This window comes from Aspergillus novofumigatus (assembly GCF_002847465.1).
Source record: "Aspergillus novofumigatus IBT 16806 chromosome Unknown P174scaffold_5, whole genome shotgun sequence".
In the NCBI taxonomy this organism is placed as follows: domain Eukaryota; kingdom Fungi; phylum Ascomycota; class Eurotiomycetes; order Eurotiales; family Aspergillaceae; genus Aspergillus; species Aspergillus novofumigatus.
In genome coordinates this window covers 1-12,353 of record NW_020194278.1, presented here as the reverse complement: position 1 = coordinate 12,353, position 12,353 = coordinate 1, and the positions used below count along the sequence as shown (strand labels likewise).

Here is a 12,353-nt window from a genome sequence, read left to right as displayed (position 1 = left end):
CGCCCTTGGCCATTAGCTGGGCCTTAGCTGGCCTGCTAGCCTGGCTATACGGGAGTGGGCTTGTGCTGATCTGATTGGCTCGCGCCGTGGCCGGCGGCTGCCGTTGGTGGGATTGGCGATGGTGACTTGGCTCGGGTTATCACCGGTAGCTGCCGCCGGGCCCTCGTGGGGCTGGTGGGATGTGGCCAGCGGCTGCTGTGGGTCCAGATCCTACTAAACCATATTTAGTGCCAGGGGCCAGATCCCCGCAGAACTTCCTGACAGGGACCATAACCTGGTTATCAACCACACCTAGGCCAGGAGCGGGATTCGAGCTGTAGGAGGGCTATCAGGAAGGAGCCTTATAGCCAGATTACTCACTAAAAACCATCAGTAGTTCTGGTTCCCATACAAAATGCCCGACGGGGTCGTCCGGAGCTCGCTCGTAGGATTAGTATGAGTACCCCCTCAGGTACTGGGCCATTATAATGTTTGGTCGGGCATAACGTTCGCGATATGCGGCATACTTGTCATCTTCAAAGTAGTGGCGCTGCGTGTAGAAAACACGGCAACTTACAAGACGACTACTCAATGAAGGAACTATAGCAATTCAATGGTAATTATTATGATATATGTATTCAGCTCGGTTGCCTCTGCATTTGCATTACACTAGGGAAAAACCCACGATAAGACGTAGGATCAAAAAACCATAGTAAGGCATGTACCCGAGCAAGATGCTAATCAGATGAAGACAAGAAAAAATTGCCATATTTGGGTGAGGACATAACTATGGTTGTGAAATTACGCCCCCAGTATCATATAGCGCCAGCATCACGGAAGATCAAACTCAAGATGGCCATCGATATTTCTGATATGTTCAGCAGTATTAATATCAGCTTCATCAGCGTGGCCCGGAAACTTAGCACAAAGTATGGGCTGCTTAGCACCTCCTTCTCTAAAGGTAAACCTAATACTGCCTGGAACTGCGTCATGTGTAAAGCCGCTCTTTCTCCATGAAAATCTACCTAAAACACGGTCAATGCATGACTGGCAGATTACAATGGCAGAAAGGGCTGTACCATTTTCGTCTCCAATGTGGTCATCAAGATCAAGTCAACTGTCTACATATTGCCCGCGTTCGTTCCGGCACTCTGCATGCAGGTAGGTTTGACCATTCATCAGACAAATTTCACCATTTCAAGAGCTATCTTGCCAATTCCCGGCCATTTTTGTAGAAGTGGAGTTCTGCTATTGAGAGTAAGATTGGGAGTAAGTGCGTATTTGAAACACCTGCGCACAATAAAGCAACTGTTTCCCAGCGGTCTTTATATCTCTCAATCAGAGCGAGAAGAACTAAACAGGCATCTAGCAGTTAGTATGGATGCGTCAGGCATCACATCATTAATATTTAATAATGATGTATCTATTGCAACCTTGCTAAGTGCAATCATGGTAACTCTCTTTTCTCTTGCCACATCTTGGAGGACTGGATGGACTTGTCCTAACTCATGAAAATAGTGACATTAGCATGATTCCACGGGGAAAATAGGTGCTGATCCGTGGCGGAGACTGAGTCTCCATGCGGACCATAGATGGACCAAGCAGTGAGCATTAGGCCCATATGATGATCCTAGGTTTCCTTGCAAACCATAAAATATTAATATTTAGACCTATCGTTTGCAGAATCATGGCAAGACGTATTAGTTGTGGCAAATAATTGGTTGAGCACATAGGTCTCATGAACACTGAATCCATAGGGATGGTTTTGAAATCAGCGTCATATCCCGTAATGTGTGAAGAAATTATTGTTGTTTGGCTAAATACAGCCTGGCTAAGTGCACTGAAAACGCAACTATCGGGCAGCCTAATCCGGCTTAACTGTAGTTGATGCTATCTGGGTCTCCGACAGATGCTGATCCGTGTCTAGCTAGCTCTTGTTCAGTCGCCGCTTTGTCGTGCTCCTGGCCAACCAGCTTCCGAAGGGCCTCCTTTGCTTCCTTCCGCGCGATCTCACGATGAGCTTTTAAGGCATCCTCAGGAGACGGTCGGCCGTTGAGCACAGCCTTCTTTGAGACCGATACAGACGCCAATGCCTGAGGTTTTCGTGGGGATACGAGGGTGGAGAGAAATCACACAAAACCGCGGGAAAATGAGGCGGATGATGATGCTGAAGTCCGTTTCATGTCCAGGAAGGATGACTGTGCTGAAGAGAAGAAGAACAGCAAGGAAGTAGGCAAGACTAGGTACCGACCAGCCTTCCCCCAAACCCACCAAAAAAAAAAAAAAAAAAAAAAAAAGAAAAAAGAGTTTACCAAAACCTTAGCCTCATGTCATGACTGTTGCAGACTTGTGATCCCTGAACCTTTTTCTTTTGCTGGACATGCTTCCACAGCGGCCAATGAACAGGCAGCAAACGAGGGACCTCCTCATTCACTAGCCGTCGTCAGTGCGAGAAGGGGTCGATGCCATGTGTCGCCCGCAGAAACTGTACTGACTTCCAAAATCTATAATGTCCAGTTATTCATGTGCCATAGGTAGGATATAGGAAACTATGGCTTCCGGTATTTCCAGCTTTTACGATCCCGAGTTGCCCTATAGAGATGACTATACGACCTAGATGATTTGGGGGAATCTCCACATGTCTGTGTGGTTTATCTCACCTCCGCTGTGTGTTGACTCTCTTAAGTTGAGGGTCTTATCGATGAACCAACGGTCCTCCTGTAGTTCTCTTGCTAATCCCACCAATGAAACAGTCGAGGCAGATAATCAGATCCGGAGTAGGTGAAATCATAACTTTGAGCAAATTTTTATGCATGATATTACCCGGAGTCTAGGATTATCCTAATCACTGGCTAGCTACTTACTTCGGCATGGCCGAAGGTTTAGTTAGATCTTGACTTTCCACTTAACCCTAGGGATCGGCTTTCTTCTCCGCCAATACATTTGGCCGTATTAACCGTTTGCGGATGAGAATTAGGATGACAATAATATAATGAGGTCATGAGGTACTTGCACAGCGTTCAAAATAGATATTTGGTTATTTTGATCCACACCAAAACATGGATGGGATGGTGGCTCAGTGAGCTGAAAGGCTTTGCAAGAGGCATCGCCAAATCAATGAAATTTCACCCTCATGGGACCTTGCGCAGCTATAGGAACATAGAGAGCCTGGCCCCCTTTGTGATAGTACTCGGTGTTGTAGAGCAAAAGATATAAAATCCGTCTGCAAAGTTTGCTGGAAGTATTTAGTATCTGTTCCCTTCCAGGGCTTTGGATTCAAATAAATGGCAATTTTTCTATTTCAGTGGCGACACCGCCTCATTCCATATAGGTGAGACGCCTATGGGTGAAGCACTCCAACTAGAGTTGCATTTGGTGCGAGTTCGGGCGAGTTCAATCATAGTTAGACCCGAACTGCTGCGATTTCGAGTTCAAATTTTAGAACCCGCAACCAAACTGGACCCGATCCAGTTTGGTTACAGTTTTAACTGCAAAACCCGCTGCTAGGCCTAGCTAGGCCGATCATAACTACAACCTTGTTAATAAGTGGCTCAATCAACCTTTGAAGGAGATCATACCTTGTCTTCCTCACGAAGGAAAATGCAATAGTATTATTCATGCCATGTCTCTTCGAAAACCCAATGTTGCCACATTATGTCTTGTATCAGCTATTACTGCCTTATTACCGCAGATACTCCAAAATTGTCAATCATTCCTGCTGCCGACCTGTTTAGAAGCGTCCGCCTGGACTACATCGCCGCAATCCTTCATGGATCCTCAGTATCACCGCCGAACGCCAGCCCATACTGTTAATGGTGAAGATATGATACCTCATGAGGACGAGCTTCGACTATTATACTTGACGGATCTTGACTCCAAGATTTACGGAATGCCACCTCTGAGCCCTTATCGGCCAATCGGATTTGTGAGTCTTCGAGATTCCTCTTTAGAGGTCAGATTACATGCAAATTGTGGTCATAAATTGTCCTATCTTTCCTGGGAGTGGACGATGAACTCTGGGCAATGCTTAAGCGACTATGGTGCTACATACAGGGTATCCCAACATATGTTCCGGGCCAGGTATAACTTGACAAAGATCGTCCTTGGGGTCATGACTACTACTACTGCTACTATGCTCTCTATTTGGTGCTTTGGGAAGGTGCGTCTTATCTATCTCTTGGTTAATCGCGTTGCTAATGTTCACCTAAAAGCTAAGCCTTCTTCTCATGGGGTTACCTCTCATTACACCCTTTATTCCAACGGCTATATCGCTCGGGGTGCCTGCGACGGAATCGTTACTATCGAAGGCAGTTGCGATAGCGTTATTGACCAAATCGTTTTTGCACCAGCTACCTCCCATACTTCTTCCACAGCGCCTTAAATACCACCCATGAATCCAATCAGTAAGCATAATACAACGTAGTCTCATCATTCGACTGCCGTATCTTGCGATTCGTGCGAATCAACCACAGCTTCATGATCCATGCGCTGGTCGCACACGCTACGCTGAATGCTGTACTCGACGCCATGGCGATGGTGTATCGCGGCTCATCCGATTTCGGCCATAGGTACTGAAAGAGAGTCAGAATGCAGGACTTATACATGGCTTTCGGGAGGAGGACTCACTGGAGTCCATATAAACGACACATTAGCAATAGTATTAACAATCGCCAACGCCGACGCCTTCTTCTCATTGGTCTGACCACACGTACTCGACACCCACCCGAGGATGATACTATTGACCGCATAGGTGCCAATTGAGAAGACCACCATGGCAAAGTATCTCGCCCCGACATTCAGCGTCGCACACCCCAGCACAAACCCGACAATAGCGATCGTTTTCGCAACCGTGATATGCCAGGTACGCTCATTATACCTTCCCGAGCTCCACGACCAAAAGACCGATATAATGCCAGCAATCAGATACGGCGGACAGGTCAGCACAAGCGTGATGGTGGTGTTGAAGCCGAGGGTCTCGACAGCCGTGGGGAAGAAGTTCTTGAACCCGTTGGCGGCGAGATGCATGTGCTGCATGAAGGCAAAGAGCCAGAGCCGCGGATCGCGCGCGGCTTCCTTGAGCCCGCTGAGCGTGCTGGTCTCATGGCGCGCGCCGACGGTGTCGGCGACGATGCGGGAGTGCGCGAGGGCGCGCTCTTCGGGCGTGAGCCAGCGTGTCTCGCGCGGGTCGTCAGGTAGTGTGAAGATGGAGAGCACGGCGACGACAAAGGTCACGGCGCCTTGCAGGATGAAGAGCCATTGCCAGCCGCTGATGCCGCCGAGGTCGTCCATGCCGTGGAAAATGCCGGCGGCGATGAGCCCGGCGAAGGCTGTGGCGAGGATGTTGCCGGTGTAGAGGACGGAGATGCGAGTGGCGATCTCTTTTCGGGTGTAGAAGATGGAGAGCAAGTAGAGGGCGCCTGTGGGGTTAGTGTGTATGCGGTAGTTCTATGGTGAAGGACGTACCTGGGTAGTATGGAGCTTCTATGGAAGAGTAAGCATGTCTTAGTCTGTATAAAAGGGTCGTAGACACGTACCAGTCACACCGAGAAAGAATCTCGTAAGTAGTAGACCCTTGAAGTCCTTTGCCAGGGCAGTGAGAGAGCTCACTACAGCCCACAGAGCCATGAAGCCAGCCATATACCATGAAGGTCTGACTCTTGTCAGGATCATGTCTGGAGCAGTCAGCTAGTGAACAGATCCATCCGAGACAGTGGCTCTTACTGCTAGGTACCTGTCCAAGGAGGTACCCAACAAACAAAATAGAAACGCATGTCTGGTACTGGGACGAAGACAAGTTGAGATCCTCTTCCAGATCGTTGAGGCGAGCCAGTGCAATCGCATTACGGTCCAGGTAGTTCAACCAGTACATGACCCATAGAGTAGGCATAATCCAGAGATCAAGCTTCCGAACGAGACGAATCTCGACAGGGTCGGTCTTTTTCTGCGCGCCAGAGTAGTCTGTCTGCTTTGCGGGCTGCTTGACACCCTCAGAAGTAACTGTGTATTCGCGGTGCAGAGCCGTCGGGTTGTCCTCTGGGTCTATGTCATGCTTGTCTGATTTCTCAGTTTCCATGTTGGAGCTGTCCTTGGGTTGGACTTAAGAAGAGTGGCAGGGACAGAAGATTGTGTATTCCTTAAAGACAAGATGAAATAATGTAGCATTGCCTCAGAAGGCGACCCGACCCCGGGACAGGGCCTTTTATATGCTTACACACACCGTCGCCTCCAGGCCCTTCCCAACCATCTGTCTCATCCGACTGTCACTCCCATCAAATGAACCCCGCAGACTCCCCACGCTACACCACGTGGAAATGGTGCGGGGATCTGGGTCCGGGGAAGTATGAAAGGCAAAGAGAGGTATCGTTGAGCGTCATGCGGTCCGGCCAAGACAAGTCCAAGAGCATCCAAGACCAGCTCTACCCCAATGAACAGGGATGGTATACCGATCTCAGACCAGCAAACACACAAACCACCCTTGTAGATGCAACCTTTGCCGCTCCAAGCCCTTCCAAGACGACCAGCTCACGCCCAGAGCGCCCTTTCACGAGGGAAGAAGTCAAGAGGTGATGCGGCAGCTGCTGGAGTGGACAGACGATGAGCTCATTCGACTGCCGGCTGAACAAGACATAGGCTTTCCATATGACCGGCTGCCGCTACCCAGGACGCTCCCAAGGTTTGCACTGCCTCCCCCGGAGATTTGCCAAGCTCTTCCTGTCGTGTATATCCAGAGCTTCCTTGCGGGGCACAGCATCAAGACAATGAACGCACTTGGCGGGTTCTCGGCGGGCGGACGATGGCCGAAGCTGTTGGACCAGGAAAGAGTGGTATTGGAGAGTGTGCTGACGGCCAAGTCTAGATAGAGTTTATATCAATCTCGTAAGATCGGAAGTAATAGGCACAGCCCTTGGTCGGACACGATATGCCCGGGAGATTTTCGTACGCTAGACTGGGCATTTGATGTCCGGGGGTTGGCCAAGATGTTGGCGCAGGAGCTGACCAATGGGTCGGGCAGGCAGTTCAACAAGGTCTTGGAAAACTTCGGCAAGGTCTCAAGTTATCGCCAAGAAAGAGTTCAACAAGGTCTCAAATGCTATGTAATCCAATCTAATCTAAATAGAATTTGAGACCTTGTTGAACTTCATCTTGGCATATTTTCAGCCGTTGTTGAACTTTGTTTGGGTTTGTGTCAACCGATCCCCGAGAATAGCGAATCTACGGGAATCGCTAGTAAGCGGGATGTTTCGGGATCAAAGAAGGTCTGATTTCTGGCAATCTAGATGTCTAACTATCTACTTATAATTAATGAAATGAAAACTCTGTAAAATCTCCTTAATCTGGTGAGTTGAATCCATGGTAGAATCTAGTGATCTGATTGGCCTAGCCAGAATTTAGTTAAATATTAATATCTGATAATCACTAAATTTAATAGTAGTAAGATATGGCTGATATACCCCCCAGGTAAGCAGGCATCATGAAGCTGAATCTAATATTTATAATCTAGTGCTATAGATATTAAATAAACTTTTAATACTTCCCTATTTAGGAAGGTGAGATAGATGGTTAGTGCTATAGATGTCTATCTTATTTATCTAATACTAATTTTAGATTAAATTAATTAATCTTGATCTGGATTAACAAGGCTGATCTACCTCATGAATTCATAGTATTTCTAGCGCAGGCGTATCTTTATAAGGCTATCTATAGGTATCTTACTTATCTTAATCTATTAAATAGAAATATAGCTGGCTTGAACTTCCTGCTAGAGCTAGTGCTAGTGGATATTAATATATCTAAGCTTTATATGTATCTTTAGCTTGTTGCTAGTAAATAGATCTACTATTAATAAATTATTATATAAGATGGAGATTTAATGCTCTGGATTAAATTAAATTAATATAAATAATTATTTCCACTAATAGATATTCTTTGTAGCTCCTGAAATGGCTAGTAATTTAGCCTTAGTAGTAGATATAGTAACTATCTTCTGCTTCCCTGCCTTCTAATTAATAGCTCCTCTGTATAGTAGGTAGATATAGCCTTCTGAGCTCTTATAATCTAAATAGTTACTATAAGCAGTATTACTAGCTACTATATAGACCTCTCTGCTATAGTATTTAATAGTATATCTTATAGAATAATTCTAGGTCCCTTAAAGGTATTAGATTACCCAGTTAACTAATTCCATATGCTTTGGCAAAGAGTTGGTAGTGTAGTGGGCAAGGCCCACTGAGTGCTCAAGCCTACCAGTACTTGCAATCTGCCTTAGGCATTAATGAACTCCTACTACTAGATACGGTGTTGTGTGCGGACTCCACAGTTCCCATACTAAATACAGGCAACTGCAGCGCCTCCATAGCGCAGACTCCACAACCATCCTCCATCCACTCTGGACTCCATAGTCCTGACTATCCCACCTTAGCGGACTCCACAGTTCCCTACTAGCGGTGTTGTGCGCGGACTCCACGGTTCCCATACTAAATAGGGCCGACCGCAGGGCCTGGTGACCGCAGTTTCCACGTCCATTCCCCGTCCAGTCCGGACTCCACGGTCCTGATCATCCTGCCTTGGCGGACTCCACGGCAATGGCCCATAGCTTAGTCAATTCTTGATATTTTTGAATGGTTTAAAATGCTTTATGAATCTAATTAGCTAAATTATTATATTCTAATATCAAATCCTTGATTATTCGCTAGCAAGGTGGTTAAACTAGGGGGGTAGGTGCCAGGTCAAAATTTTTTGTTGGGGTGTGCCAAGATGATTATTTGCGGGAAGCCTATACCCTTTTAGGCCACCACCTAGCCTGGATTAGTGCCTGAGGCATCTATTAACCTAGAAGGGCCTTAGAATTCAGGCAGAAATTATGAGAAAAATAATTAGTAGTATTTATTAAAAGCCTAGTACTAGGTGACTAATAATAAATATTTTTAGTAAATAGTAGGGACTTTTAGCTATAGAATGATAATAGTCTGATTATGTAAGCATGATTCCTAATTTTTTAAAAATCCTTAAAAGACACTTTGAAATTTATTACCTGCTGACTAATTATAATTATTTTTAGTTAATAGGCCAAATTTTAACTAGAAGAATGATATATAGTATGCTTAGTAATACTAAGCCTAGAATTTTTAAAAATTCATAGAAGTTAATGTTTTGTGGATTTCATTTAGAGAGTAGGTCTAGACTTAGTAGTATAGTAGGGAGAGGCCTATAAGCAGGCTACCTAGACCAGTTAATTTAGCTACAATAGGTCCCTGCGTGGGGTATCTCAACTAGATGATTCGGCTTCGATAGGTCCCTGTGCGGGCTATCTTGACTAGATGATTCGGCTTCAATAGGTCCCTGCGTGGGCTATCTCAACTAGATGATTCGGCTTCGATAGATCCCTGCGTGCGCTATCTAGACTAGTTAATTTGGTATGGCTCAGCCTAGTGATTCGGCTTCAATAGGTCCCTGGTGTGGGCTATCTAGACTAGTTGATTTGGTATGGCTCAGCCTAGTGATTCGGCTTAGACAGGTCCCTGCGTGGGCTATCTCAACTAGATGATTCGGCTTCGATAGGTCCCTGTGCGGGCTATCTCGACTAGTTGATTTGGTATGGCTCAGCCTAGTGATTCGGCTTCGACAGGTCCCTGCGTGGGCTATCTAGACTAGGTGATCCAGCTTCGATAGGTCCCTGCGTGGGCTATCTCAACTAGATGATTCGGCTTCGATAGGTCCCTGCGTGGGCTATCTAGACTAGGTGATTTGGTATGGCTCAGCCTAGTGATTCGGCTTCGATAGGTCCCTGTGTGGGGTATCTAGACTAGATGATTCGGCTTCGATAGATCCCTGCGTGGGCTATCTAGACTAGTCGATTCGGTATTGCTCAGCCTAGTGATTCGGCCTCGATAGATCCCTGCATGGGGTATCTCAACTAGGTGATTTGGCTTCGATAGGTCCCTGCGTGGGCTATCTAGACTAGGTGATCCAGCTTCGATAGGTCCCTGCGTGGGGTATCTCAACTAGATGATTCAGCTTCAATAGGTCCCTGTGTGGGGGGTCTAGTCTAGAAGATTTGATATGGCTTAGCCTAGTGATTTAGCTTTAATAGGTCCCTGCGTGGGCTCTCTTAACTAGGAAATTCAGCTTTGATAGATCTCTGCATAGGCTATCTAGACTAGGTGATTCAGTATGGCTCAGCCTAGTAATTTAGCTTAATAGGTCCCTGTGTTAGCTATCTTAACTAGGTGATTCAGCTTTAACAGGTCTAAAATATATATATAGTAGGGTCATTCAGATGTAGGTAAAGCTTTAGTTAGTAACTATATATATAGTAGAGTCATCTAGATCTAGGGAGATATTTAATTTATGAATATATATTTACATATAAATATATATAATAAAGGGAAATAAATATATTTAACTTATACTAGCCTAGTAATTCTATAATTATCTAGACCTATCTAGGCCTATCTATTATATCTAGTAGAATAAGATATACTAAATCTATAAAATAATAGGGCCCCTTTATAGTAGGGGGAGGATAAGGGTAGCTTTTAGAGCTAGGGAATAAGGGATTAGGTATATAAGTATTTAATATACTCTATAAGAGTAGATAGATTAGTTAATTAAAGATAGGATAGATATAACTACTAATAAGAATAAAGAAGATAGTAATTTAAAAGATAATAATAAGAATTACTTTATATATATATCTTTATATTTAAGTATATAAGCAGGATAATATATATAGATTAGTTTAGTAGTTTAGGTTTTAATATATATAAAGTATTTAGAATAAAATATTACCTTAGAATAGCTAGATAGATATAATAAGTATAACTTAAAGTAGTAAGGGTAAGAGTAATAATTTAAGAGAAAAGAAGAATATATAAAGAGAGAGATATATTAAAAAGTAAAAAAGTTTAATAGAGTAGATATATATTATTAATAAATATATATAAGAAGATAAAAGAGAATAATATAAAAGAGAGATTATTTTATAAGAAATAGTTTAGAAAAGAGAGAGAAATTAATTACTTAAATAGAATTAAGATAGAATATAAGAATAAAAAGAAGTAAAATAATAATAAATAGATTAGTTTAAGATAAAATAAAGAAAAAGAGAGAATAAAGAGAAAGATTATTTAAATAATATATAAAGTAGAAAAGGGTAATAAGAAGTAAATATATATATATATAGAATAGTTTAAAAGTATAGAGAGAGCTTAGGTTTACTTTAATTATAATATAAAGAGGAAAAGGAGGAAAAAAAGGATATAAAGAAATAAAAAAATAAGAGATAGTTAGATTAAGAGAAAAAGAAATAAAATAAAATTATAAGAGATTATTTTACTAAGGAGAAAAGAAAAGAATAAAAGTTAATTAATTAGAAAGAAAAGAAGAATAGGGAGTAAAATAATATAGATTATTTAATTAGAAAAAAGAATAAAAAAGTTAGGTTTTAATAATTTATAAAGATGAAAAGAAATAAATAAATAATATAGGAAGTTAAGGATTAGAATAAGAATTAAAGAATAAGTTAAAAAAGAATTAAAAAAAATAAGAGTTAGAAAAAGAATTAGAATAAGGTGCTAGAAAGAGAATTAGAATAAGAATTAGAATAAGAATTAGAATAAGAATTAGAATAAGAATTAGAATAAGAATTAGAATTAGAATATAAATAAGAGTTAGGGATAGTAAGTTAAAGGTTAGAATAATAAATAAATAAAGAAAAAAAAGATAGATATATAATAAAAAAGAAGAAGAGGAGAATTAGAATAAGAGCTAGAATAAAAAATTAGAAAGAGAATTAAAATAAGAATTTTAATAAAAATTAAAAGAAGAGTTAGGGGTAGTAAGTTAAGAGTTAGAATAAGAATTAAAAAAAGAGTCAGAAGAAGAGTTAAAGATAGTAAGTTAAAGATTAGAATATAGATTAAAAAGAGAAAGAAAATATAGATAAATAGATAGAAGATTAAATAAATAAAATAGAAAATAAAAGAAGGATAAGAGGAGAATTAGAAAGAATTAGAAGAAGAGGTAGAGAGAGAAATAGAAGAATAGTTAAGGATAGTAAGTTTAGAATTAGAATAAGAATTTGAGGGAGGGTTAGAAGGAGTATTAGAGTAAGGATAAGAGAGTAGACCAGAGTTCAGAGTAGGGGAAAGGTGGATTAGAGAAAGAAAGGCGGGAACCACTAACTGCTATGGGTTAGAAATGGACGCGAAGCGTAACCGCTATGGGTTAGAGATGGGCGCGAAGCGTAACCGCTATGGGTTAGAGATGGGCGCGAAGCGTAACCGCTATGGGTTAGAGATGGGCGCGAAGCGTAACCGCTATGGGTTAGAGATGGGCGCGAAGCATAACCGCTAGGGTTAGGGTTAGGGTTAGGG

General features: G+C 42.7%; 2 protein-coding genes across 2 annotated transcripts; one reads left to right on the top strand and one right to left on the bottom strand.

Moving 5' to 3' along the window:
• Window positions 1-4,084: 4,084 nt before the first annotated feature.
• On the bottom strand, window positions 4,085-5,634 carry P174DRAFT_442159 (MFS transporter). Its single transcript, XM_024827513.1, has 4 exons — window positions 5,514-5,634; window positions 5,443-5,460; window positions 4,606-5,396; window positions 4,085-4,550 (listed from the first exon to the last, which is right to left on the bottom strand). The coding sequence occupies exons 1-4, from the start codon at window positions 5,614-5,616 to the stop codon at window positions 4,380-4,382; spliced, it is 1,083 nt and encodes a 360-aa protein (XP_024680859.1). The 5' UTR covers window positions 5,617-5,634; the 3' UTR covers window positions 4,085-4,379.
• Window positions 5,635-6,351: 717 nt separating this feature from the next.
• On the top strand, window positions 6,352-12,333 carry P174DRAFT_421338 (uncharacterized protein; the record flags this gene model as incomplete). Its single annotated transcript, XM_024824943.1, has 3 exons — window positions 6,352-6,542; window positions 6,641-6,813; window positions 12,176-12,333. The coding sequence occupies 3 exons, from the start codon at window positions 6,352-6,354 to the stop codon at window positions 12,331-12,333; spliced, it is 522 nt and encodes a 173-aa protein (XP_024680858.1).
• Between the last annotated feature and the right edge of the window lie 20 nt (window positions 12,334-12,353).

Coding starts and splice junctions, on each gene's coding strand:
- P174DRAFT_442159 (XM_024827513.1), bottom strand. CDS start 5,616: ATGGCTGGCTTCATGGCTCTGTGGGCTGTAGTGAGCTCTCTCACTGCC. Junction 4,551..4,605: donor TGTCGTTTATATGGACTCCA/GTGAGTCCTCCT, acceptor ACTCTCTTTCAG/TACCTATGGCCGAAATCGGA.